The following is a 23,959-nucleotide window of genomic DNA, read 5'->3' as shown; positions in this document are numbered from 1 at the left end:
ACAGTTACATGGCAGTGAACAGTACTCTTGAGTAATGACAAATTCTAGTTGATGCTACTGTCAGTCAATCAAATACCTTGACATGCACAGAAAGGTAGCAGTCTTGGAGTGTTGGTGTGAGTACCGTTTGCTGGTGGTGCAGTAGCCAAGTGGCATATTTAGTTTACAGTTTGTGGTGACTTCAGTACCACTGGCGCAATCAAGCATGGTTCTGTGTGTTGCCTCTGGAATAGTTGTTAATATGAAGGAAACTAAACAATTCTATGTTGGACAGACATCAGATTTCATTAGTTGAGTTGACAGAAGGTCTAGTAAGTTAGAACAGTAGGAAGCTGTACAAGCAGCCAAGGATTTTATTGAATGTTTATATAGTGAAAGAGAAGATATTCTTAAATGTACAGGGAAGAAATACCAAAAGATAATACAATTGAATGTTTATGAAACAAAAGGAATTTTAAAATTGGAATAACATTTTGATTTCCAGGGAAAAAACAATGTAGACCTTTGTCAACTCTACATATGTACAAAACACTCATTAAATCATCACAAGCTGGCATTAGCAGTATATAGCACAGTGGCCATTTGCAAGTAATGAAGGAAATTTTAGAGTGGGGAAATAACGTAGACCTAACACTTTTTTGTCTGGGATCTATTGATTTGCAAAAGCCTTTGTTTCATTGAGGCCTGTGCTAGTGTCCCTTCAGAAACACTGAAGAATATGTGCATCAGCTGTGCAAATTTCATTGTTATCAGAACAATGCAAAACTGAATTCAAAAAGTCAGGCAAGGTGATTCCATATCAGCAAAGCTATTCACCTTGTTTGCCTCATGTTGCGTATAGACTTCAATAACAATTGGAACATTGGTTAAACTAATTATAAAATATCATAATCACATCGAAAATAATTATAAACAGGTAACTAGTTCAGTCCCTGTATTTATGGTAGTGGAGGCTTGCATGAGCAGCAAAACAAATAGTTAAAATTGTCTGCAGTGGTTGTGGTACCCTACTGTTTTCAGAAATAAACTTCCAAAGTGTCCGAACTTGAAAGTTTGTAGTTGCAGTACATTCCAAAATTTTTATGTATTACGGAGAGACATAGACCTTTAATGCAATACCATTGTCAGAGTGGATTAGGAATCAAGGTAGAAATGTATGTTGGGAATTACTAGAAGAAATACGAAAACAGAGGAGGACCAGGGAACAATAGGGGTTGGGAAGTCTTAATTGTGGCTTACATGAAAATGAAATGTAAGTGTACAGTAAATTTCTAGCACCATTGTATTGTTAGTGGGATAGGAATTTCAAGAGATGAATATCTTGGATTAAGTCATGGAAGGTAGATAAATATTAGAAAACACGCAGGAGCAACACGTAACATAATGCATGAATAAACTTGGAAGAGGCATTTTCCACCACTTCTCAGGAAATGCTTAATAAGTGATTGGTAAATATTCTATTTGAATTGTGCTAATTCACAAACTGTAGTGGTTATTTGACACCAGGTGTTACCTGGTTGGTGTGACCGTTTCATTTGAAGCATATTTATTTACAGGTGTAACAGATATTGTTTGCCTTATTGGTGCACTCGACCTTTGTTCACTAAGATGGGGCATAGTTGGAGCTAGAATTACTTTGTTTCAGCTGCCAGTGGACTAAGATCAAACAATTGCCTTCACTTCTTCCTTTCTTTTTCATTTATATTTCTTCAGTCCTTTACTAATTTCTGCTCACTCTTATTCTGAAAATAGAAGTATTTATTGAAATAAACACTGTGATATGTGAAAGCTGGAATGGCTTTCTAAGAACTTACTGCTTAATTTAACTTAATTTTTCAGATGTGAATGGAAAAGTTATACATTTAGTGCAGAGACCTCCACCTCAGGTCACCAGGCAAAATGGAAATCAGTCCAGCAATCGAACAACTTCCGGACAGCATCGGCGTGCAAATCATGCTTTCCGGCCGCGTGTTGATGCTAATGCTATGTACCTTGGTGCCATGGCTTTTCCAGCAGATCTCATGGATGCTCAAGGTATAAAACTACACAGTTTCATTGTTGGTATATTGTATTACAAAAGTTATATGCTTTAACATATGATTACCATAAGGCTTTTTTCATGGTTGTAAATATGCATTCTTACTTGGAAGAGAGCAAGAAGTGATGCAGGGTCAAATCTGGCTTTTGTACAAGTCAGTGTCATCACATCCATCCTACCATTGGACAGGTAATATAAGTTCTAGCACAGAAGAAAATCGTTGCATTGGTGCAAACACTGTCTCGTGAGATTGAAGTTTGGTAAAGGAGATGTTATGTTGCACAAGAGTTCACTTGATTTACTCCCAAACTGTAATGCAAAACACATATCCTGAATTTTTTATGAGAAGATCCACAATGAGCAGTGAACAGTATGTGAAAGCAGTTTTCAGGAAGAAGTCATCGTATTACTGAATGCACAAACAGTGGATTTAGTGTTTGAATTCTATTTCTGCCATTTGACTGTACAAAATTCAATATTTTACATTACTATCATGCTTTTGGCTGTAATCCATTACCAGGTACAATAATATTGGGTATTAATTATACCTTGTTAAGTGAAGTCATCGTCAAGATCTATTAAACTAGGTGCCCCAGCATGTAGACAAGTACAAAATCACCAAAATGTATGGTAGACAGATAGCAAATATGTTTTCCAACCGTAGAACAATTGAGCCACAAAATAAACATCAAAACAGTCTTCATATTTACAGCCTTTTTTGTCAGTTGTTAATAACTTCAATTATGTTTCATCATGAAGATAAGAAAACTGATGTCTTTTGCAACTGAAATTCATTCTTGAGTACCAGACGTGTTTCACCTACTCATGTTAGGCATGTTTAGTAGTATTCATTTCTGTAATCTGTTCATCCATGTGTTTGTTGTTCTATATGTGCAGAGAAGTAATATTGGAAGAAACATATACCATGTGCATTTAGCACATGCAGTACGTGATCAAAATTATCCAGATATCTGGCTGAAAATGACTTAAAAGTTCGTGGCACCTTCCATCGTTAATGCTGGAATTCAGTATGGTGTTGTCCCATCCTTAGTCTTCATGACAGCTTCCACTCTCGCCGGCATACGTTCCATCTGGTGCTGGAAGGTTTCTTGCGGAATGGCAGCCCATTCTTCAGAGTGCTGCACTGTGGAGAGGTACCAATGTCGGTCGGTGAGGCCTGGCACGAAGTCGACGTTCCAAAAAGTCTCTCAGGTGTTCTGTAGGATTCAGGTCAGGATTCTGTGTAGGCCAGTCCATTACAGGGATGTTATTGTCGTGTAACCACTCTGCCACAGGCCGTGCATTGTGAGCAGGCGCTAGATCTTGTTGAAAAATTAAATCTCTATTCCCAAATTGCTCTTCAACTGTGGGAAGCAAGATGATGTTTAAAACATCAATGTAGGCTTGTGATGTGATAGTACCACACAAAACAAGGGATGCAAGCCCCCTTCTTGAAAAATGTGACCATACCATAGCATCACCACCTCAGAATTTTACTGTTGACACTACACATGCTTGCAGACGACGTTCACCGGGCATTCGCCATACCCACACCCTGCCATCGGATCGCCAAATTGTGTACCATGATTAGACACTCCCCAAAACATTTTTCCACTGTTCGATTGTCCTATGTTTACGCTCCTTACACCAAGCAAGGTGCCGTTTCGCATTTACCGGAGTGATGTGTGCCTATGAGCAACCGCTTGACCATAAAATCGAAGTTTTGTCACCTCCTGCCTAAATGTCATAGTACTTGCAGTGGATCCTGATGCAGTTTGGAATTTCTGTATGATGTTCTGGATAGATGTCTGCCTATTACACACTACGACCCTCTTCAACTGTCGGTGGTCCCTGTCAGTCAGTAGACGAGGCTGGCCTATAAACTTTTGTGCTGTTAGTGTCCCTTCATGTTTCCACTTCACTATCACATTGGAAACATTGGACCTAGGGATGTTTAGGAGTGTGGAAATCTCACGTACAGACGTATGACACAAGTGACACACAATCACCTGATCACATTTGAAGCCTGCGAGTTCCGCGGAGCGTCCCATTCTGCTATCTAACGATGTCTAATGGCTACTGAGGTCACTGATACAGAATGCCTGGCAGTAGGTGGCAGCACAATGCACCTAATATGAAAAACATACGTTTTTGGAGGTGTCCAGATACTTTTGATTACATAGTGTATAGAACACATGGTTGGAAGAACAGGTCCCAAAAATGAATACTACTGAAGATGGCTAACATAAATGGGATAAACATATCTGGTGCTCAAGGATAATTTTAAAGTTGCCTGTACAGTCATTACATGTGCAGTGAACATAGTATGAAAATATGCTGTCGATGTTACACGTTGACTGGTGGACAAAGGTGAATAGCATAGGTTGTAAGTCTATGGTACAGTATCACACAAATGTATGTTAGACAGGTAGCAAATGTTTTCCAACCATAGAACAATTAAGCCACAGAATAAACGTCAATACAGTCGTTACATGTGCAGAAAATGTGGTCTGAAAATGTATTATCAAAGTTAGTGGTTGACCGGTAGTCAAAGGTAAACAGTGTATGTTGCAAGTCTGTCTTGCATATTCCATGATTATCTAAGGCAGGGGTCTCCAAACCTTTTAGTCCGCGGGCCACATTGACTCCTCCACGAAGTCATAAGGGCCAAGATCTACCTAGTGGGATTAACGAACCCTAGCACTCCACGATCACCGTAATGTAAGGCTAAAGGAAATATGAAATTGCAAAAATCCAAGGTTGTGGGAATAGCTAGCACTGAAACTAACTACGATCTTTATTTAATTATATAATTTTTATTGGTGGACGTACCTGACCGAAATTCTGGCATATTTTATTCTGGCGGATTTCACCGACAAAAAAGTATGTCACTGCACATTCTTCACGAAAGCATCCTGCAAAGTTAACGAAATCTCAAAATCATTGTTAGCAACACTATTACTGCAAGACGTAACAGAGGTAGAGTATGTCAACGCATTGTTACTTCAAGCGGCGCAACAATAAGTTTAGTTATGTAGTCTTGTAGCGAGTAGCAGAGCCAATGTCGCGGTGTATTGGTTGCAATAGGCCTCGAAACTCAATTGTTGGCAGTATAGGTACCACCTCAAATATTTGGCTGGCCGGATACCGGGGAAGCCCGGCCAGCTAACGCGGGCCGGTTTGCCGGCCCTCGCGGGCCGGTTTCGGCCCGCGGGCCGTAGTTTGGAGACCCCTGATCTAAGGAATATGCAACATATACTTACAACATACACTGTTCCTCTTTGACTACCAGTCAACCACGAACTTCGATAATATATTTTCATACCATGTTTACTGCACAACAACAACTGTATTGATGTTCATTTTGTGACTTAATTGTTCTCGGGTTGGAAAGCATTTGCTACCTAACATACATTTTTGTAATTTTGTACTCTTCTACACACTGAGTCATCCAGTTTAATAGATTTCAACAATGAATTCACTTAACAAGGTCTAATTATACCCAACTGTGCTGTACTTAATAACAGCGTAAGTCTGAAATCATGATAGCAGTATAAAATAAAGAATTTTGTACAATCAAATGGTGAAAATATCATTTAAACATTATGAAATGACTGTGGGCCAAAAATGTGAGAAAATTGTCAGTGTTTTCAGCTGCCTGAAATGAAGGAGACATTGGTCGTGGCAGTCAATATCTTTCTAACTTGTGTGATAGCAGTGACATAAACCATTCCAACTTCTTGAAGTTTACAGTAGCAGAGGGAACAGTGTTACTAAATTTGACAAAAAATTAATTTTATCAAGTTTGGACCACAGAGGCATTGTTTAAGAATCAGCAGCACTGCTCAGCAAAGCCTTACTACATCCCTTCGACTGCACTGCAGTGAGTTAGTCAGCTGGAGATATCCACACGAGTCCCATTGATAGCCTTCTCATGGAAGTGTGTGTGGTGTTGTGGTCTTCAGTCCAAAGACTGGTTTGATGCATCTCCCAATGGTAGTGAATCCTGTTAATCTCTGCATAACTGCCACAATCTGTACCAATTTGAACCACTCACCCTACAATCAGTTTCATTCAGTACCTCTCATTTGTTATTTGATCCATCCGTCAAATCTTCAGCATTCTTCTATAGAACAAACTCACAGTAGCTTCTATTCTCTTCTTGTCTGAATTGGTTATCAACCACATTTCACTTCCATACACGGCTACAAACCATAAAAATACGTTCAGAACAACTTCTTAACAAATTAATTTATATTAGCTGTTTCTCTGTTTCAGAAATGCTTTTTATTTCTGCACATACACAGACACAAGCAGACATTTGTAAAGGCAAAGAGTTTGGGCAGAGATGTCAGTCGAGGCGGAAGTACAGAGGCAAAGATGATGCTGAATGACAGGTGAGGAGACTGCGTGTAATGGGCTGAAGGTGTTGATCTATGTAGGCAGAGATACATTCTGTGAGGGCTTGGTAACCAGCTACAATGGGGCGGCCGGGATGATTGGGTGCGTGACGTATCTCTGCCTACGTAGATAAACACCTTCAACCCATCACATGCAGTCTCCCATCCTTCATCAAAGACACCAACCACTTTCTCGAACACCTGGAATCCTTACCCAATCTGTTACCCCCGGAAACCATCCTTGTAACCATTGATGCCACTTCCTTATACACAAATATTCTGCACATCCAGGGCCTCGCTGCGATGGAGCACTTCCTTTCACGCCGATCACCTGCCTCCCTACCTAAAACCTCTTTCCTCATTACCTTAGCCAGCTTCATCCTGATCCACAACTTCTTCACTTTCGTAGGCCAGACGTACCAACAATTAAAGGGAACAGCCATGGGTACCAGGATGGCCCCCTCGTACGCCAACCTACTTATGGGTCGCTTAGAGGAAGCCTTCTTGGTTAGCCAGGCCTGCCAACCCATGCCACTCTCCTTGACGTTGACCTCCATCTGTCCATTGGCCAACTGCACACATCTGTCCACATCAAACCCACCAACAAGCAACAGTACCTCCATTATGACAGCTGCCACCCATTCCATATCAAACGATCCCTTCCCTACAGCCTAGGTCTTCGTGGCAAACTAATCTGCTCCAGTCCGGAATCCCTGAACCATTACACCAACAACCTGAAAACAGCTTTCCCATCCCGCAACTACCCTCCCGACCTGGTACAGAAGCAAATAACCAGAGCCACTTCTTCATCCCCTCAAACCCAGAACCTCCCACAGACGAACCCCAAAAGTGCCCCACTTGTGACAGGATACTTTCCGGGACTGGATCAGACTGTGAATGTGGCTCTCCAGCAGGGATACGACTTCCTCAAATCCTGCCCTGAAATGAGATCCATCCTTCATGAAATCCTCCCCACTCCACCAAGAGTGTCTTTCCGCCGTCCACCTTACCTTCATAACCTCTTCGTCCATCCCTATGAAATCCCCAAACTACCTTTACTACCCTCTGGCTCCTACCCTTGTAACCGCCCCGGTGTAAAACCTGTCCCATGCACCCTCCCACCACCACCTACTACAGTCCTGTAACCCGGAAGGTGTACACGATCAAAGGCAGAGCCACGTGTGAAAGCACCCACGTGTTTTACCAACTGACCTGCCTACACTGTGAAGCTTTCTATGTGGGAATGACCAGCAACAAACTGTCCATTTGCATGAATGGACACAGGCAGACAGTGTTTGTTGGTAATGAGGATCACCCTGTGGCTAAACATGCCTTAGTGCACGGCCAGCACATCTTGGCACAGTGTTACACCATCCGGGTTATCTGGATACTTCCCACTAACACCAACCTGTCAGAACTCCGGAGATGGGAACTTGCCCTTCAGTATATTCTCTCTTCTCGTTACCCGTCAGGCCTCAACCTCCGCTAATTTAAAGTTGCCGCCGCTCATACCTCACCTGTCTTCCAACAACATCTTTGCCTCTGTACTTCCGCCTCGACTGACATCTCTGCCCAAACTCTTTGCCTTTACATATGGCTGCTTGTGTGTGTGTGTGTGTGTGTGTGTGTGTGTGTGTGTGTGTGTGTGTGTGTGTGTGTGCGCGCGCCAGTGTATAACTGTCCTTTTTTCCTCCTAAGGTAAGTCTTTCCGCTCCCGGGATTGGAATGACTCCTTACCCTCTTCCTTAAAACCCACATCCTTTCGTCTTTCCCTCTCCCTCCCTCTTTCGTGATAAAGCAACCATTGGTTGCGAAAGCTTGAATTTTGTTTGTGTGTCTATCGAAGTGCCAGTGCTTTTGTTTGGTAAGTCACATCATCTTTGTTTTTAGATATATTTTTCCCACGTGGAATGAGGGAAACATTCCACGTGGGAAAAATGTATCTAAAAACGAAGATGATGTAACTTACCAAACGAAAGAGTTGGTATGTTGATAGACACACACACACACACACACACACACACACACAATTCAAGCTTGTATAATCTCCAGTCTATATTTTGTATCACAGTCCCTTGCCATCTCTTGCCCCCCTGAACTCTATAGGTCCCTTGCCAAATTCTTCCTGGGTGTCCTTGGCAGTTTGCTCACTGCACAGATTGAATAACATTGGGGATGCACTATAGTCTGACTTCCTTCTCAACTATTGTAACTGCAGTCTAGTTCATATAAAAGTTGTAAATAACATTTCACTCCATGCACTTAATCCCTGCTAGCTTCAGAATCTCAGAATATAGTCTAGTCAGCATTGCCAGAAACTTTCTCTAAATCCACGAATGGTATAAAACTGGTTCGCCTTTCTTGAATCTGTCTTCTAGGATAAGTGGCAGGGACAGTATTGCTTTACATGTCACTACATTTTCTGGATCCCAAACTGACATTCCTGAAGGTCAGCATCTGCAAATTTTTCATTCTTGTTTAAATAATTTGTCAACATTTGGCATACATAACTTATTAAACTGATTGTTCAGTAATATTCAGGCAAATTGGCACATGTTTTCTTTGGAATTGCTACATTCTTCTTGTAGTCTGAGGGTATTTATCCTGTCTCATCTTGTACACCAGGTGGAATGATTTTGTAATGGCTAGGTCTCCAAGGGTATCAGCTGTTCTGAAGGAATGTAGTCTACTCCAGGGGCCTTGTTTTCGCTGTCTTTTAGTGCCCTGTCAAATTATTCCTGTAATACTGAATCCCCCATCCAATCTTCACCTGCTTTCTCATGTGTGTAATATTGTCCTGCAGGCCCTCTATGTATGTTTTAAGCATATGGTTGTTGCTATAAAATTCCTAAAACAGTTATTTCTCTTGTTTTGCCAGCTTTAACATGTCCCATTTTGTCACAGTGTGACAAGCGTGGGAGCTCCACAATCTTGTGTTGCCCTTTCCAAGGTTGAAGCAGCACATTCGGGTTTCGCATAAGAGTCTGTTGAATCACGAGGCCCTGTGAACATGAAAGAGTTTACCTGAGTTGTCAGGGAAGCACATCAGAAGCAGATGTGTTTGAATATCGACTTACAGAGAATGCATTCCAAAAACTGTTGCTTTTAAGAGAAAATTGAGTAGAATTCCACATGAAATTACTGACGAAAAACTGTTTTTTTAAAACCATTATCAAACCCCAACCAATGGAATAGCACCACGTTGGTTACATAAGAAAGCTTTCATCTCAAGAGTACCTTCTGAAGCCAATGATGAGAAAGATACATGAGTAGTGGTAAAAGATACTACTGATAGTTGTACTCATTGTGGAAGCAGTGGTACTCTTTCATTGTTATCTGAAGGAATAGCTTCAGCTTCAGAGAACATCAAAGGGTGCTTCAATGACACAGATGCCATGCTTCTATGGAACATTTAATAGAATTCAAGGAGTTTTGAGTGAAGACATGATTTTTAATGAAGAAAGGAGTGTTAGGTACAGTATGTATCATCTGTGAGGGCCCACACCCCATCTTCTCAGGTATGGACTAAATTCTGCCGCATTCCACGGTCATTGCTGGATGTTTCACAGCGCACTTTGTAGAACTGTTTGCTTGCAGTAACTACCATCCTAATTTCTTGACCTGGAAATGCCTGATGGAACGAAACTGCTTGCCCTTCTGCGCGCGGAGCTTCAGATCATACAATGTTTCCTTTAGCGAGTTGGAGTTCCACAGCACTTTTGACAGTGTATGTTGAAACATGGCTTCTCAACCTGATAAAATCCACACTTAAATCCTGAAATACCTTAGCAGTGACAGCACAAAACATGTCCGCACTTTTTTCATTTGTGTTTAGGGAGGATGTGGGTTTTATTATTCCTTTCATGAACCTAGGAAAAGAAACCTCAAATTTTGACTAATTATCAACCTATCTCTTTAACAAAGGAGTTGTGTAAATTATTTCAAAGAATGGTAAAGTGATGATTGTTGGTGCCTCGAAGCCAGAGAACATTTATCGCAGTTTCAAAGTGGGTTTTGGGCCCTGTGGTCCACCACCGACTGATTTGTCTGAAATTTGCAGTGCTTAACGCTTTTGCTCATTGCGAACATCTGATCGCAATGTTATTTGACCTTCAGAAGATATGTTACCAGCTGGCACCATCACATCCTCTCTACATTGCATGATTGGGGTTTTGGGGTTTATTACCCATTTTTATCCAGAATTTACTATCCCTCTGACTGTTACTGGTTCAGATAGGTTCACCATCAGCACCAATACATGTAGAAACCTAGGGTACCACAGGTATTTGTTCTGAGCGTAACCATCTTCACCATCACCATCAATTGTATCATGACCTCAGGGGGATCCATGGTCTCACTGTCACGGTATTTGGACGAACTTTGCCTGTATTACAGCTCTGTCATTTTGCATTGTGGAGTGCCAACTTCAGGGGACCGTACAGAAAGTAAATTATTTAGCCCTGATTCAGGGATATGTTTTCTGTCATGAGAACTTGCATCATGCAGTTTTGCTGAGTCAGGACTCTGCAACCTGGCCCAGAACTTAATCTCAGTAATTGTTTACTTGAAGTTGCCGAAACTTTCAAATTTTTATATCTTTCATTTGACAGTAATTTAACATGCTTACCACATGTGCATCGGCTCAAGGGGAATTACATGAGGAAACTTAATACCCCCAGGTTTCTCAGCAGCAGCTACTAGAGTGCAGACTGCCCAGGTCTTCTGTGAATATACAAAACTTTGATTTCATCCCACCCCACAGATCAGCAGCAACAGCAGTATGAGACATTGTCCACCACAGTGGCATGTGGTTGGCAACTGAAACCTTCCATATGATCTCTGGAGACAGCCTGTCAGATGTCAGTGTCAGATGCCTACTCATCCATGATATTCTACTCAACTCTGTTTCACAGCTAAAACATCAGACAGTTTACAAATTGGCCAAACATGAGTAGCCTAGCTGGTGTAAGATTGTAGGCTGTGTGCAAGGACCTCTGTCCCTTCTTGTCTGTGTACATAGCTCCCTCTCGCCGCCCCACATTGTCACTTGTAGTGTGTACGTAGTCCTTCTCAGACATCTGTTTTGTTCGGTTTTCCAGGACTACCGCAATTTGCCATGCATCTTCAAAGATGCATCTTCAAAGATTTCACTGACAAGGTTGGTTATGGTTGCATCTACAAGGGGCACAAGAAGTATTCTCTGCTGAATGCATGCAGTTTATACACTGAAGTGTTGCTAGCCACATCACGGGCTCTGCAATGCATTAGAACACTCACATCAAAGGAAGTCCTGGTTTTTAGACACTCCAGGTCTGCTTACAAGGCTCAGTACTTTCACAGAAACTTTATGGTTGCTAACATCCAGGACCTGTTAACTGATCTCCACAGCTCTGGGACCACCACAACATTCATCTGGACAGTCAGATGGATATTCCAGGAAATGAACTCGCTGGAAAAATTAATTAAAGAAGGAACTGTAGGATACAAATGTGAATGAATGTAATGTACCTGGCACAGACCTACCATAGCAACTGTGACATCAAATCTTGAATGGAGTGGCAGGCTACTGCAAACCTCAATAACCTTAAAGCAATGAAGGGGATCACCAAGGTATGGCATTTTTCACTCCAAGCCTCTCAGGAAGATGCTATCGAACTCTACCGTCAATGTATTGCCCACTCTTTCTCACTCTCTTACTATGTATTAATTGCTTTTAGACACCGTTTGTCTCCTTTTTCTGCTGCGCACATTCTTTTGATTTAGAAGTACTCTGTTGAAATTGGGTTTTTGGGTTTCTGACTGTGGCAGGGGTGATTCCTAAGTGTGCACAGCTTCAGCAATGTCCACATGCTGCATTGTGTGTTTCTCTCCTCTTGTTTTTATTATTGACCATCCAACTGACTTCATTACATTTTTAGCCCTCTCATTTGAACTATTCAAAATCTGCCAACTAGAAGACATTATTTGCTCTGTAAATTTCTTCGCCCTTCATCGGGATTGGATGTGGTGTGGGGCTTCTCACACCATTGAATGAGCCATGGGAGACCCCTATGTACTGACTCGACCCATACACCTCATAAATTCTTTTTTGGCTATAGCATTGGTATTTCCTTTAGAGTCTTGGTCTGTGCCCTCCTACTTACTTTAATTATCAGAACATGTATGTCCTGGACATCACTATTTCTGGACGAACTACACCTGGATTGATGGCTGATGATATAACTGTTCATTCCCTTTGGTCCTCTGTGTGTGTTTGTGCATGCGTGCGTGCGTGCGTGCGTGCCTGCGAGAGAGACTGAGACTGAGACTTTAAAATATTTTAGCCGTCTTTTCCATTCTGCCTATTGGTGCGACTCGGCACCTTCTCTGTGTTGTCATTGTTGTAATCTCAATATTAAGGATAGGCTATATTGCTACTCACAACAATGGATGGATGAGTTACAGTGCAGCAAAGCATTTACCATTTTATGCTGGAGCATGTAGTCCAGAATCACCACGTAGCTAAAATGGAGCATAGCTTTTCTTATTGCACTTCACAGGACACTGAGACTGATGAGTAATGCTACATGCTGATGTTGAGGTAAAAGTATTTTGAAAAGCGGATGAGGTGATGCATCCTACAGGCAAGTGGTGGTGGTATTTTCGTGTATCAGAAATGAGGGGTGAAACGAGGATCCTTTTAAGTCTTCATAGTCTCTCACTGACAAATGATTAACATGCCTTCAGTGTGCCAATGTACTACCTCATTTGCTCCAAAATTATTAAAATGTTTTGCAAAACATCCACTGACATGGAGGCACATGCGTTGCCTCTAAAAGTTACCCGACAGCAGTGTTCCTCATAAATGGGATGACATAGAAAAAGGTGTACATACCTGGGTTGCACTGCCATCCAGTCCAGAGCTGTGGGTGTTCGGCATATATCAGGATGTTTTTGAAGTCTGTGCCATCACATTGCCAGGGTGATAGAGGGCGTGTCATGCTACTAGGTAGATGTGTATAATTAAATTTGCTCATGAGGTTATAAAGCAGTTTCAGCTTTGTGTGCAAAAATATTTGTTTCTCGATCTCAAACCTTACGTTTGTTGTACACATAGCATATAATGCTTGTGTTTTTTCATTTATTGCTAAAAAATACATGAGAAACTGGAGGTGAACCCTTTTTCTTTACTCTTTGCTCATGTGGATTGCAGAGTGTTACCATAACCTTCCAAAATCAACAAAGAAAGTGCTCACAGCGTGCTGATGGGTGTGTATTTGAATTACAAATGGCTCTTGTTCTTGACTTAAGACATCTACATTTTTGCTTGAACAAGTTATTGCAGATTAGCAAAACCAAACAATGGCTATAGCTCTGCCTGGATTGATAATATAAAAGGAAAAAGAAAATGCGAAAACACTTCTGTACATTGACTGACGGAACCAATCTGCAGTTATAAAACCTGGTACATCATCGAATATGTTGGCAAAATTTCATATAACCTCGCACAAAAAGTAAGTCTCACATTTTATAATACCAGCAGCATATAAAATCTTTTATTCAGTATTCAAGACAAACTGCAACCCTTCACACAGCATGATGGAAAAGTACATGTTGGTCAGTCTGACAGAATGTGGCAGTTAGATTATCTGAACATTAGGGTAGCAGAACATTAGGAAGGAAAGATGCAACTTTTGTTGGACGTGTTTTAAAAGAAAACAAGTGGTATGATGTAGATTGTGAAGCAGTTTTACATTCGTCTGAGAATAGCAGAAAGATAGATATACTGGAGATATGCAAATCAGTAAACATATGACACTGAATACCAGCTTGACAAAATAAATTTCCTTTTTTCGCTTTCTGTTATGTTAAGTTTTGGTTACACAGATATTAGATTAATAATGCAAATTCAAAATTACTTTTCATCAATTGTTAAATGTATGGCAGCAAAAACCTTTTTTCTCGTTTTTTAATTGTATGTAACTACTTCTGTGGGATAAACAAAATTTAATACTTCCCTGCATCAACAATTTGTGTCCTCATTTTTGTATCTTTTGTAAGACAGATGTCATTATATCATTGTTTGTGACATTTTCATCTGACAGTTAGGTAAGAAATAAAAGCTGGTTCATGACAAAATAATGTTGGTAAAGTTGGGAAATATTTCCTGTACTATATTATTATTGTCGCTTTTTCTTGATTGTCTTTCATTGCTTTCTTCTTGCATATCTTGTTTGTCGTATTTGTGGGGTTTCTAAACTCCATCCCACAGATCTTATAAACAGAACCAGTCCAGATTGCAATTGGTTTTTATTTTTATGATTTGGTAACTGATTTCATTTGTACACAGACAATCGTCAGACACCAATGTCTCCATTGATGACGCTTGAAGATGATGCTCCGAGTCCTTGTAAATGCAAGAAGTGCCTGTCATACATTGCTCATTAACTGCAGCTGACAGGTGCTTCTCACACTTTAAATGACTCGGTACATCATCTCCACACATCACCAATGAAGATATTACTTATCTAATGATAGTCTATGTTACCATATCATAAAAACAAAAAAAAAAAAAAAAACCACTTGTGATCTGGACTGAATATTTTTGTTATAATACAAGATCTGACATTCCCATTAAGAGTTCAGAAATTATTTCCACTTATATATTGTTCAGTTACCACTTTTCTTCACCTGTTTATGGTAGAGGCACTTATTCTTTCTTCTTATTGCTAGCCTCATTGACTTTCATCTTCCTTTTTTGCTTTCCTAATGCCTCTTCAGTGTGCCTTTACTTATCAATATTTTGCAATTATAAAAATAGAAGAAATTTTCAGTTCCATATTTTTTCATTACTTTGGTGATAATTGTCAAAAATAACTATTGTATCCTCTCAGTCCATTCCATACGAGAATTATTTTTAATAAATGTGTTGTTTATTATAAGAGTAAATGATCATTACAAACTGCAGTTATTGACTTTGCATAGTTTTGTAAGTTACCAGTGGTTTCAAAGAAACTAGTAATTGTCATAGTGGTTTTAATGAAATAAACAATGTAAATTTCTTTATAAATTAGTACTGTGCTCCTTTGTAATGACTTTGTAACATTGTCTATAGTCAGTGAACACTATTGTGTGGTGACCAGATTGAAAAATAATACAGAAAAAAAATTAGTTACTTAAATGATTTTCTTCAGTCTTACTTGAATAATAATGTAATTGATATGTTCTGCATCCAGTTACCCGACTGGATTGACAGATAATGCTGCTGGCTCACTCGTAGTGGAAGCTGAGTCAGGACACTTAATGAGATCTGTTCTGTGTTGTACCATCTGACGTATTTACCTATTTCTTTTTGTCCGGTTGCTGAAGTTGATTGCCTTCAAGTAGAGGTCCTGCTAATAAGTGCCTCTGAAATTCTGTATGTAGCTGAGGGAAGGCTTGACTACTTCATGTTCTGTTCTGCAGCTGTTATTGGAGCAAAAGAAGAAAACTTCTACTCATATCACTAAAAAACACATCCACTTCTTTCCTTTTACAAACACACATTTCTTTGATTGGGTGTACAGATCATTAGTGATTCATGTATTTGAGTGGAACACAACTTTAAATAAGAGATACACCTTGAAGGCTCAACAGGACAATCAAGATTACAATATATTTCATTTGTGACAAAACCATCTTGTCTTTTGTTTTCATTCTTGGAGAATGTTGTTGCTCTTTGATGGTCAGGTCACTACCAAAGTGCGGCACCCAAACGTAAAAGGCCCCACACGCAACAGGTGAAGCTGTTTGCCTTCACACCTTGTCGTTTTTCTTGAATTGCACACCTCCCGTTTAATGTCTGCACGTTTGAAAACAAACACCTGTGCACAGTATATGTTCCACGACTTGCTCCCTATTTAATATAATTATCTCATGGTTATCATTCCTTGTACTACACAATGAGGGTGAAATGTCGTTTGTCTAAATGACATGTAACACTTCGCTGATACGTGTCATGTAGCAAGAGCCTGGCAAACAGTTCTGCGATTTGTGTGTTTCCAATGTTTGGACATGTAGCTGTGCAATTCTGTAAGTAGATTGTGTTGAACTGTGAGTGGAGTTGTTATTTCTGAAGCATGCACCATTGCTTTGGTATTTTCAAATGATTAAAATTCTTGAAGATGATTCTAAGGTTATCAGCTGAAGCAACAAAGAAGTAACACTATCCCAACTACTTACCTGAAAGATGATGGAATATGAGAGTGGAGTGTTTGTTTGTGTTGTTTACTTAACATTAAGGTGAATAAATGTAAGTTTTTCTCTAGGAACTATGTATGGAAGATGTGTTATAATTTCAAATTGTAGGGCTGGATTCATTTAAGGGAGAGTTTAGCCATCAGAATGTTCAGTAGTAAGCATCAACAAGTTTATTAATAATATAAAAAATTATCATCTTCTTCCAATTAAAAATCTAGTATGATTGATATGAAAAGGAAATTCCGGGATGGAGCAATATGTAAAAGAAGAGAAAGGCAACCATTCACCTATAGCGGATCAATGTGTGGAGCACTGTAATGCATAACGGAAAATGACATTCACACTAATGTTGGAGCACTAGCTGTTTTTCCAGCACTAGTACACACATTTACACAATCAGTCTTGCTGGGGTCGATGGAGTGTGAATTTGGGTGTTTTTATGGTTGTGTGTGTGAATGTATGTACTACTGCTAAAAAAAGAGCTAGTGCTCGAAAGCTGTTTTCAGTTATGTTACTGGGCCCCACACATTGACCACTGGGGGATGGGGGGATTGGTTGCCTTCCCTTATTTTACAAGTGATGTGAAAAGGGTAGATCGCTGCTCACCGCATAGAGGTGAGGTTAGGTGGCAGACAAGCACAATAAAAAGACTACTAGAGATAATTAATTCAGCTAGCAGACTAGTTAATCAGATGTAGGCAGAACAGAACAGCACACACGTGTGCAAGGGCCCCCCCCCCCCCCCCCCACACACACACACAGTGAGATGAGCAATGTAGTACAATTTTTAGTAGATGGTGTTCTTATATTTTGACTCTGAGAAAACTCCATATTCTTTTGTATATATAATAGTTTGTTCAAATCTCAGCACTGAACTCTATTTAAAAGTGTGGAGATAGTTTCCAACCAAAAAGAATCTGTTTACAGTTAATGATGTAACTGAACTTGCAAATGTACTGAAGACAAGTGCGGACTGGATTTGTGACAGATACAGTGATTAAGTTAAATCAGCCCTTCACACGCTGAAATAATAAAAGTTAAGGGAGCCACAGGTGGTTTCATTGCTGAATAGAGTTGTATGTTCATCCTAAGGCTCATCACAGATTTGGTTCTTGTTTCTATCTTTTCAGTATATTGTTTATTTCTCCACATGCTTAAAAGTTTGAGTTCCCATGGACTTTCGTAGCAGTTTATCCAAATTCTTTAAGTAAATTCTTTTAAAATTTAAATGTAAACCCATGTAATCCTAGTTACAGAAGACGCCTACAAACTCTGTTCAAGAAGTTTAATACAAGAATACATTTATTTGAGCCATACATAGATTGTAAAGGACATCATACACTGGATTGCCATTGGACACAGCTGATACTGCATCCACACCATTGGACACAGCTGATACTGCATCCACATTTTAACCCATTAGCACCGGAATTAATTTTTTCGTGACTTTTTGAAAAAAATTGCGTTAGGTCTGTAAAAGGCATAAATTACACAACAGAGTTGTTTCGATGAAAGTCATTACCGCCATTAGCGAGATATTTGATGTTGCCATATGGCAACGCTAGGCGCTTTTACTACGTAAATTTATATGGATTACAATTTCAACTAAAATAAGTAGGTTATTGAAATTTCTTATTACATATACAAGTTTTATGCAAATTTATTATCCAGTCTTCATCATACAATTGATACTTTATAACACAGTACAATTAATTAATAATCAAACCTTGAACTCAGCATTATTTTACATGAAATGGAATAAAACAGTCAATACACAATCCCACATTACACTTTGAGCCTAATTGAATCTGATATGTGGCTGTTGGAACATGCCCTTGATGCAGGTGGTCTCCCGGCTCCTTTTGGTAAAGCTTGGGGTCTTTGCAAATACAATGTTGCTACTTCTCTCTTGAAATCAAGCTGAGAAATAGTTTGGTTTCTTGCTTTATTATACAAAATCCAACTGTTTTGTATGGCAACATCTAACATCCATGTAAAGAGACACCAGTACCATTTCTTGCTTCTTATTCCAATGCGATAGAACGCTAGGTTCTGATCCATCTGATCAGTACCTCCCATATATGTATTATATTTGGCTACCAATTTTTGTCTGGGAATCATTATATTTCGCTCTTTTAGTTGTGAGAATCTCTTGACTTGGCCAACTTCTTGTGCACCACATGAAGAAGAGATCATTGTGACAACCGAGTTGTCCAGCCACCGCACATACACAATCTTCATCTGTGTCTACATTCGGATCTGGGGGCTAAACAAATACATCACCTTCAATGTCGTCATTATAAAGAATCTCCAGCGCCTCAGCAAGCAAGAAACCTCTTCTAAAACAAAAAAGAGAGAATTTGCCCTTTTACTGAGTACAAGTGCCTAGCGTTGCCATATGGCAACACCGATGTTCAAACGGCCTAAATGAACGTAATTTATTTCACAGCAAGCAATAACCTCCAAAGAATATATATTGGAGTAGTTAAAGCACAACCATACTAAAAACCAAATTATATATTGTAAGTTACTGTGTAGAACATACATACTCGAACTTATACTCCAATTTTCTTCGTCATTCAGCAAACAATAACTTCCAACACTGCTTATGCTGCAGAATTTAAATGTATTGTTAAAACTGTTGCATTGTAGTGATCTTTACAGTCTTGCGGAAAGGAATCGAGTGCTGCCAACACTCTCGCTTCCTTGATGTCGTGGAATCAACAATTTTAAAAAAAGTGTTACAAACGTTGCCATATGGCAACGCACGGTGCTAATGGGTTAAAGAGCATATTTTTTCCTTTCAAATAAATTACATTTTGTATGTATTGCCTGCAAGGGAACTAAATGCAGAAAGCTTCCTTAATGTGCTGTAAGGAGTGGGCTTCTAAATATTTTAGCTTGTTGCAGATCAAAATATCATCAATAAGAAATCTACTAGGGCTTATACTTTTCCAGAGTCAACACAAACTACTTTGTTGTATCCATTTCATAAACATAGAGAAATAATGATTAAGTTGCAGACAGACACAGCTAAAAGACAGTTACACAAAAGTTTAATTGAGTTGCCAGAGATGACGATCGTGAGTACCTGAGATGTGCTTGCTTATGTGAATGAATGTGTGTATTCTCTATTCTAATGAAAGCTGTGGCCGAAAGCTTATGTGTAAGGTTCTTTTAGTTACGCCTGTCTGCAACTTAACGTGTCATCTTTACAATAAGTACCAATCTATCTTTTCCTTCCATTGTTCATATTCCAACCTGGAGTTTCCATTGTCTGAGAAATAATCATTGTTGTTTCTTAATGATACCTTGTATATTTTTATGTGCTTGTGAAACAGCTAGAGAAATCTTTTGAATTGTTGTAGACATTTTGTTGTCCGGATTTTGATGGTTCTTATTGTGTAAATTGTATGTGTCAGAAGATTAAAGAGTTTCTCTTCGTATTGACTAAGTGATATGTTGGCCAATAACAGTATTAAATTATTATGGATCAGAATAAAAATGTGAATTGCAAGTAGTTTTCATAACTGCCAGTATAGCAACAACTAAGCACCTTCACCATACCTTGTCTTCTTGTTGTACTGCTCGGTGCTGTATGCCACAGTGATAGCTGCATCCTGTAAGATTGTTCCTGTGATACATTTTTACTGTTTTTTTTTTCTGCTGTGCATTTATTTTAAACAACATATATCATGTTAGCAGGAAAATGATACTCGAACAATCCTGGAAGGTAAACTTAATGATGGTCATTAATGACAAGTGTTCAACATATTCAGTACAGAGCCAGGCATCTTTTCCTGCCATAGCCCCATTGCATCTCGGGTAATGACAGACATCATCCTCTTTCCATGCTTGACTATTTCTGTCAGTCACCTGCAGATATGATTGCAGGAGGACTGTGGATTGTACAGATAACAGGGTTGGATCTACACAGATAATAATGGAGGGTCACATCACAGGCATTCAAATCTTGCTATTCACTTAAAATGATTGGAACTTCTGTATTAAACATCAGTTACTTGAGATGCATGGTGCACAGACTACAACAGAGATGACCATCCAGAACACTCAACTTCTGCTGTTTTGAAGGTTGTAAATTTATCAGATGTCCTTGATGAGATGCTACCTACTGCCTGTGGTCCTCAGGTAGACCATGTAAAGGAGAGCAGTACTCCAGTTTTCTGGGCAAATGTAGTGAATGGACATGACAGCTGGCTGAAATATTGATTTCTTAAGATTGCACTGGAGTACCCGATGTACTCTAAAATAAAAATTTGTCAATACAAGAAAGTTGCTCATCCATGAAAAATTGACATGCACTTCGCCTTAAATCCAGTAATGTATGAAATACAGATTGGCACAAGTTTTTGTGAATATAAGAAATATTTACACCCTGCAGATTTTAGTGCTTGCGCGCTCTCTCTCTCTCTCTCTCTCTCTCTCTCTCTCTCTCTCTCTCTCTCTCTCTCTCTCTGTGTGGTAAAAATGTGTCTCGGCCCACTGTGGAAAGATCCAATAATTTTCACTTGTTTTGTGTTCTTTTGCTTGAAAACCAGCACAGTTTAGCGATTGGTCTCTTAAATACTCTTTGTTAAGAGTTTATTTGAATTATTTAGTCTTGCCAAGGGTGTACCTCTGCAACAGCAGCCATGTTTCAATGCAGTGATGGTATATTCTTACTGTACTATTGGTTCACCAGGTTCCACATTTGGAATGGAACTGGCATTTTGGTCCTCTTCTGCAATTGATGTGTAGTTATGTGACTAGTTCCGCTCCAACGTTTTAGTTGGAGTTTTAATATATCCCACCTTCACAGTAAGCTTTTCATAATACCTAATAAATTATTTGATAAAAAATATCTAGAGACCTATTAATAGACATTAATATGAAATATCTACCCTTCATTTTTGATGGCTTCAGTTGTGCTGGCGACACTTCCAGCGAGACATCAGAATATCTGTGGAGGATTGGCAACCCATTCTTCCACAAGATCTGAAACCAGAGAAGGTAGTGATGTTGGTCTGTGTGGTTTGGATGTAAGTCAGTGTCCTAACTCATCCCCTTTTGTTCAGTTTAGGTCTCTAGGCAGGCCAGTCCATTTCAGGAATGTTAATCCGCACAAACAGTTGCCTGATAGGTGCAGTTTTATGATAAGAAGCATCTTCATTCTGTACAGCCATCTCTGGATTGCTCCTCTACTGTATGCGGTACACACTGCTGTAAAATGTATTCATATCCTTCAGCATTTAGTTTCCTTAATTGCAATAAAGGGACCACATCCTTACCATGAAAAACACTCTCATAATTAAACCCTCTTCTTCACTGGTGGGAATATACGTAATGGCAGGTAACATTCTCCAGACATTTGTCAAACACGATCTGTTCCATTGGATTGCAACATGTTATAGCATGATTCATCACTCCAAATCACTCGTTGCCAGTCATATCACAGTCCAGTGGTGTCACTCTTTACGTCACCCCAAGTGTCACTTAACATTGACTACAGAAATATGTGGCTTGTGAAGAGCTGCTTGACTATTGTACCTCAATCTTTTTAACTCCCTACACAGTCATTGCACTAGCTGGACTGCTGGTAGTACTTTTGAATGTACGAATGATTGCTACCACTAATTTAATTTGATTTTTAGAATCTTTTAACTAGTCCACGTTCAAAGTCACTGAGCTTGTACTGACAACACAATACTCCTCGCCTCCTTTTATACTGGCAGATCCGTCTCTCGTAATATCTAGTGGTTAGATCCGCGTTACATATGGGTATCAGATACCTTTGATCAGATGGTGTACTTCTGGGAAACTAGTGGTAGCTGTTAGATTAAAACAAACGTTTTTAATAACTTTATTCCATCTCTCAGTACTGTGGGAATGTAGTGATGGAATAGTGTCATTTGATCACTTTGTCACTTAGGAATGAATTCACTTGTGTTATGTGTGACAAAAAATCTCCTAGAGTTGCTAAGAAAACTTCATAGTATTATGTTTATTTTTTTTTTACACATCTAGATCTGTAGGACCAAGTTGAAGAACAAATCTCCATTGTCATGGAATGAGCCAGTACATGAAGTTAACATCGAGGAAGTTAATAATAGATAAAATAAAATGTACACAAATCCTGCACAGAGAAAAAGCATAATCACGTAATTAACAATGTAACACAGGAATTTGCTTGCTCCCCCCCCCCCCCCCCCTTTTCCAGTTACTCCCCAACAGAATAGGAGCAAACTGGGAGGAAATTCTTCATCTTAGGCCTGCAGTGTGTGGATTACTACTGAGATTTTTTAGTTCTTGTGGTAGCTTACTGAAAACGGATACAGTAGAATACTGTACACCTTTCTGCGCAGAAGTCAGGACCGTGTGATTCGAATCCAGATTCGATCTTTGCTTAGTATTAGCTCTGTGAAAACTGCTAATTCTTGGGAATAAGGTCATACTGTTAACAATAAATGGCATTAAAGGAAATATGTATTGAAAGGCCTTTGAACATTGCCTGTGCTGCAAACACATTCTTTCACTACCAAGCTAGTGTCATCAGCAAACAGAAATATTATAGAATCACCAGTTACACTACATGGGTCGCTCCGAAAATAATGCCTCCTATTTTTATTCATGGTAACTACGGGAGATACATAAATCACAACAGCACAGCTAAACAGAGCAATATTTTAGCTACAGACTGTCATTTTTCCAGTCAGTCACCACCATTTGTTATGCACTGCTGAAGAAATTGCACTGATAGAAATCCGTTGATGTGTGCTAAAGGTGTATGGAGATGATAAAATAGACATGAGCAATTTGAGGTGGTGGGTACGGCATTTTCAAGATTGTGAAAAGGGTGTGCATGACAAGCCATGACACAATCAACCCTGCACAGCTTTCACCTCTTGCATAGAAGAGCATCTTGATCAACTCATCAGTGCTGATCATCTGATCAGCGGATAGCCACCAGAGAATTGTGTGCAAAGCTGAATGTCAGCTGTAATGCCTTGGAAACAATGCCAATGATGAACCAGAGTCTGCATGCCACAGTTGTAAAAATTGGATCTACCTGAGGCAAACTGCTTCTGTACAGCTTTGACAACAGCATCCAAACAAATCTTGAAAATGTGTACCATGCAGTCCATCTTTCAGGGGCCCAAAGAGATGGAAGTCTGAAGGCACCAAATCAGGACTATACGGTGGATGTGGTAAGACAGTCCAGCCTAAATTTGCAATGATTTGTGTGGTCACAAAACTGGTATGGGGCCTGGCATTATGTTGCATGTGAAAGCTGATCTTTTTCTGT

General features: G+C 39.6%; 1 protein-coding gene across 7 annotated transcripts in view; it reads left to right on the top strand.

The window, feature by feature from the left end:
* Nucleotides 1-23,959, top strand: part of LOC126248448 (large proline-rich protein BAG6) — a 250,397-nt gene that overhangs the window by 34,118 nt on the left and 192,320 nt on the right. For all 7 annotated transcript variants that reach the window (XM_049949481.1, XM_049949489.1, XM_049949436.1 and 4 more), the window contains one exon: nucleotides 1,840-2,034. In XM_049949481.1, coding sequence (XP_049805438.1) covers nucleotides 1,840-2,034 — 195 coding nt within the window. The remainder of the gene's footprint in view (nucleotides 1-1,839; nucleotides 2,035-23,959) is intronic.

Source organism: Schistocerca nitens, chromosome 1, assembly GCF_023898315.1.
Source record: "Schistocerca nitens isolate TAMUIC-IGC-003100 chromosome 1, iqSchNite1.1, whole genome shotgun sequence".
Lineage (NCBI taxonomy): Eukaryota > Metazoa > Arthropoda > Insecta > Orthoptera > Acrididae > Schistocerca > Schistocerca nitens.
The sequence above is the reverse complement of the archived record's forward strand: the minus strand, read 5'-3'. Positions and strand labels throughout refer to the sequence as shown.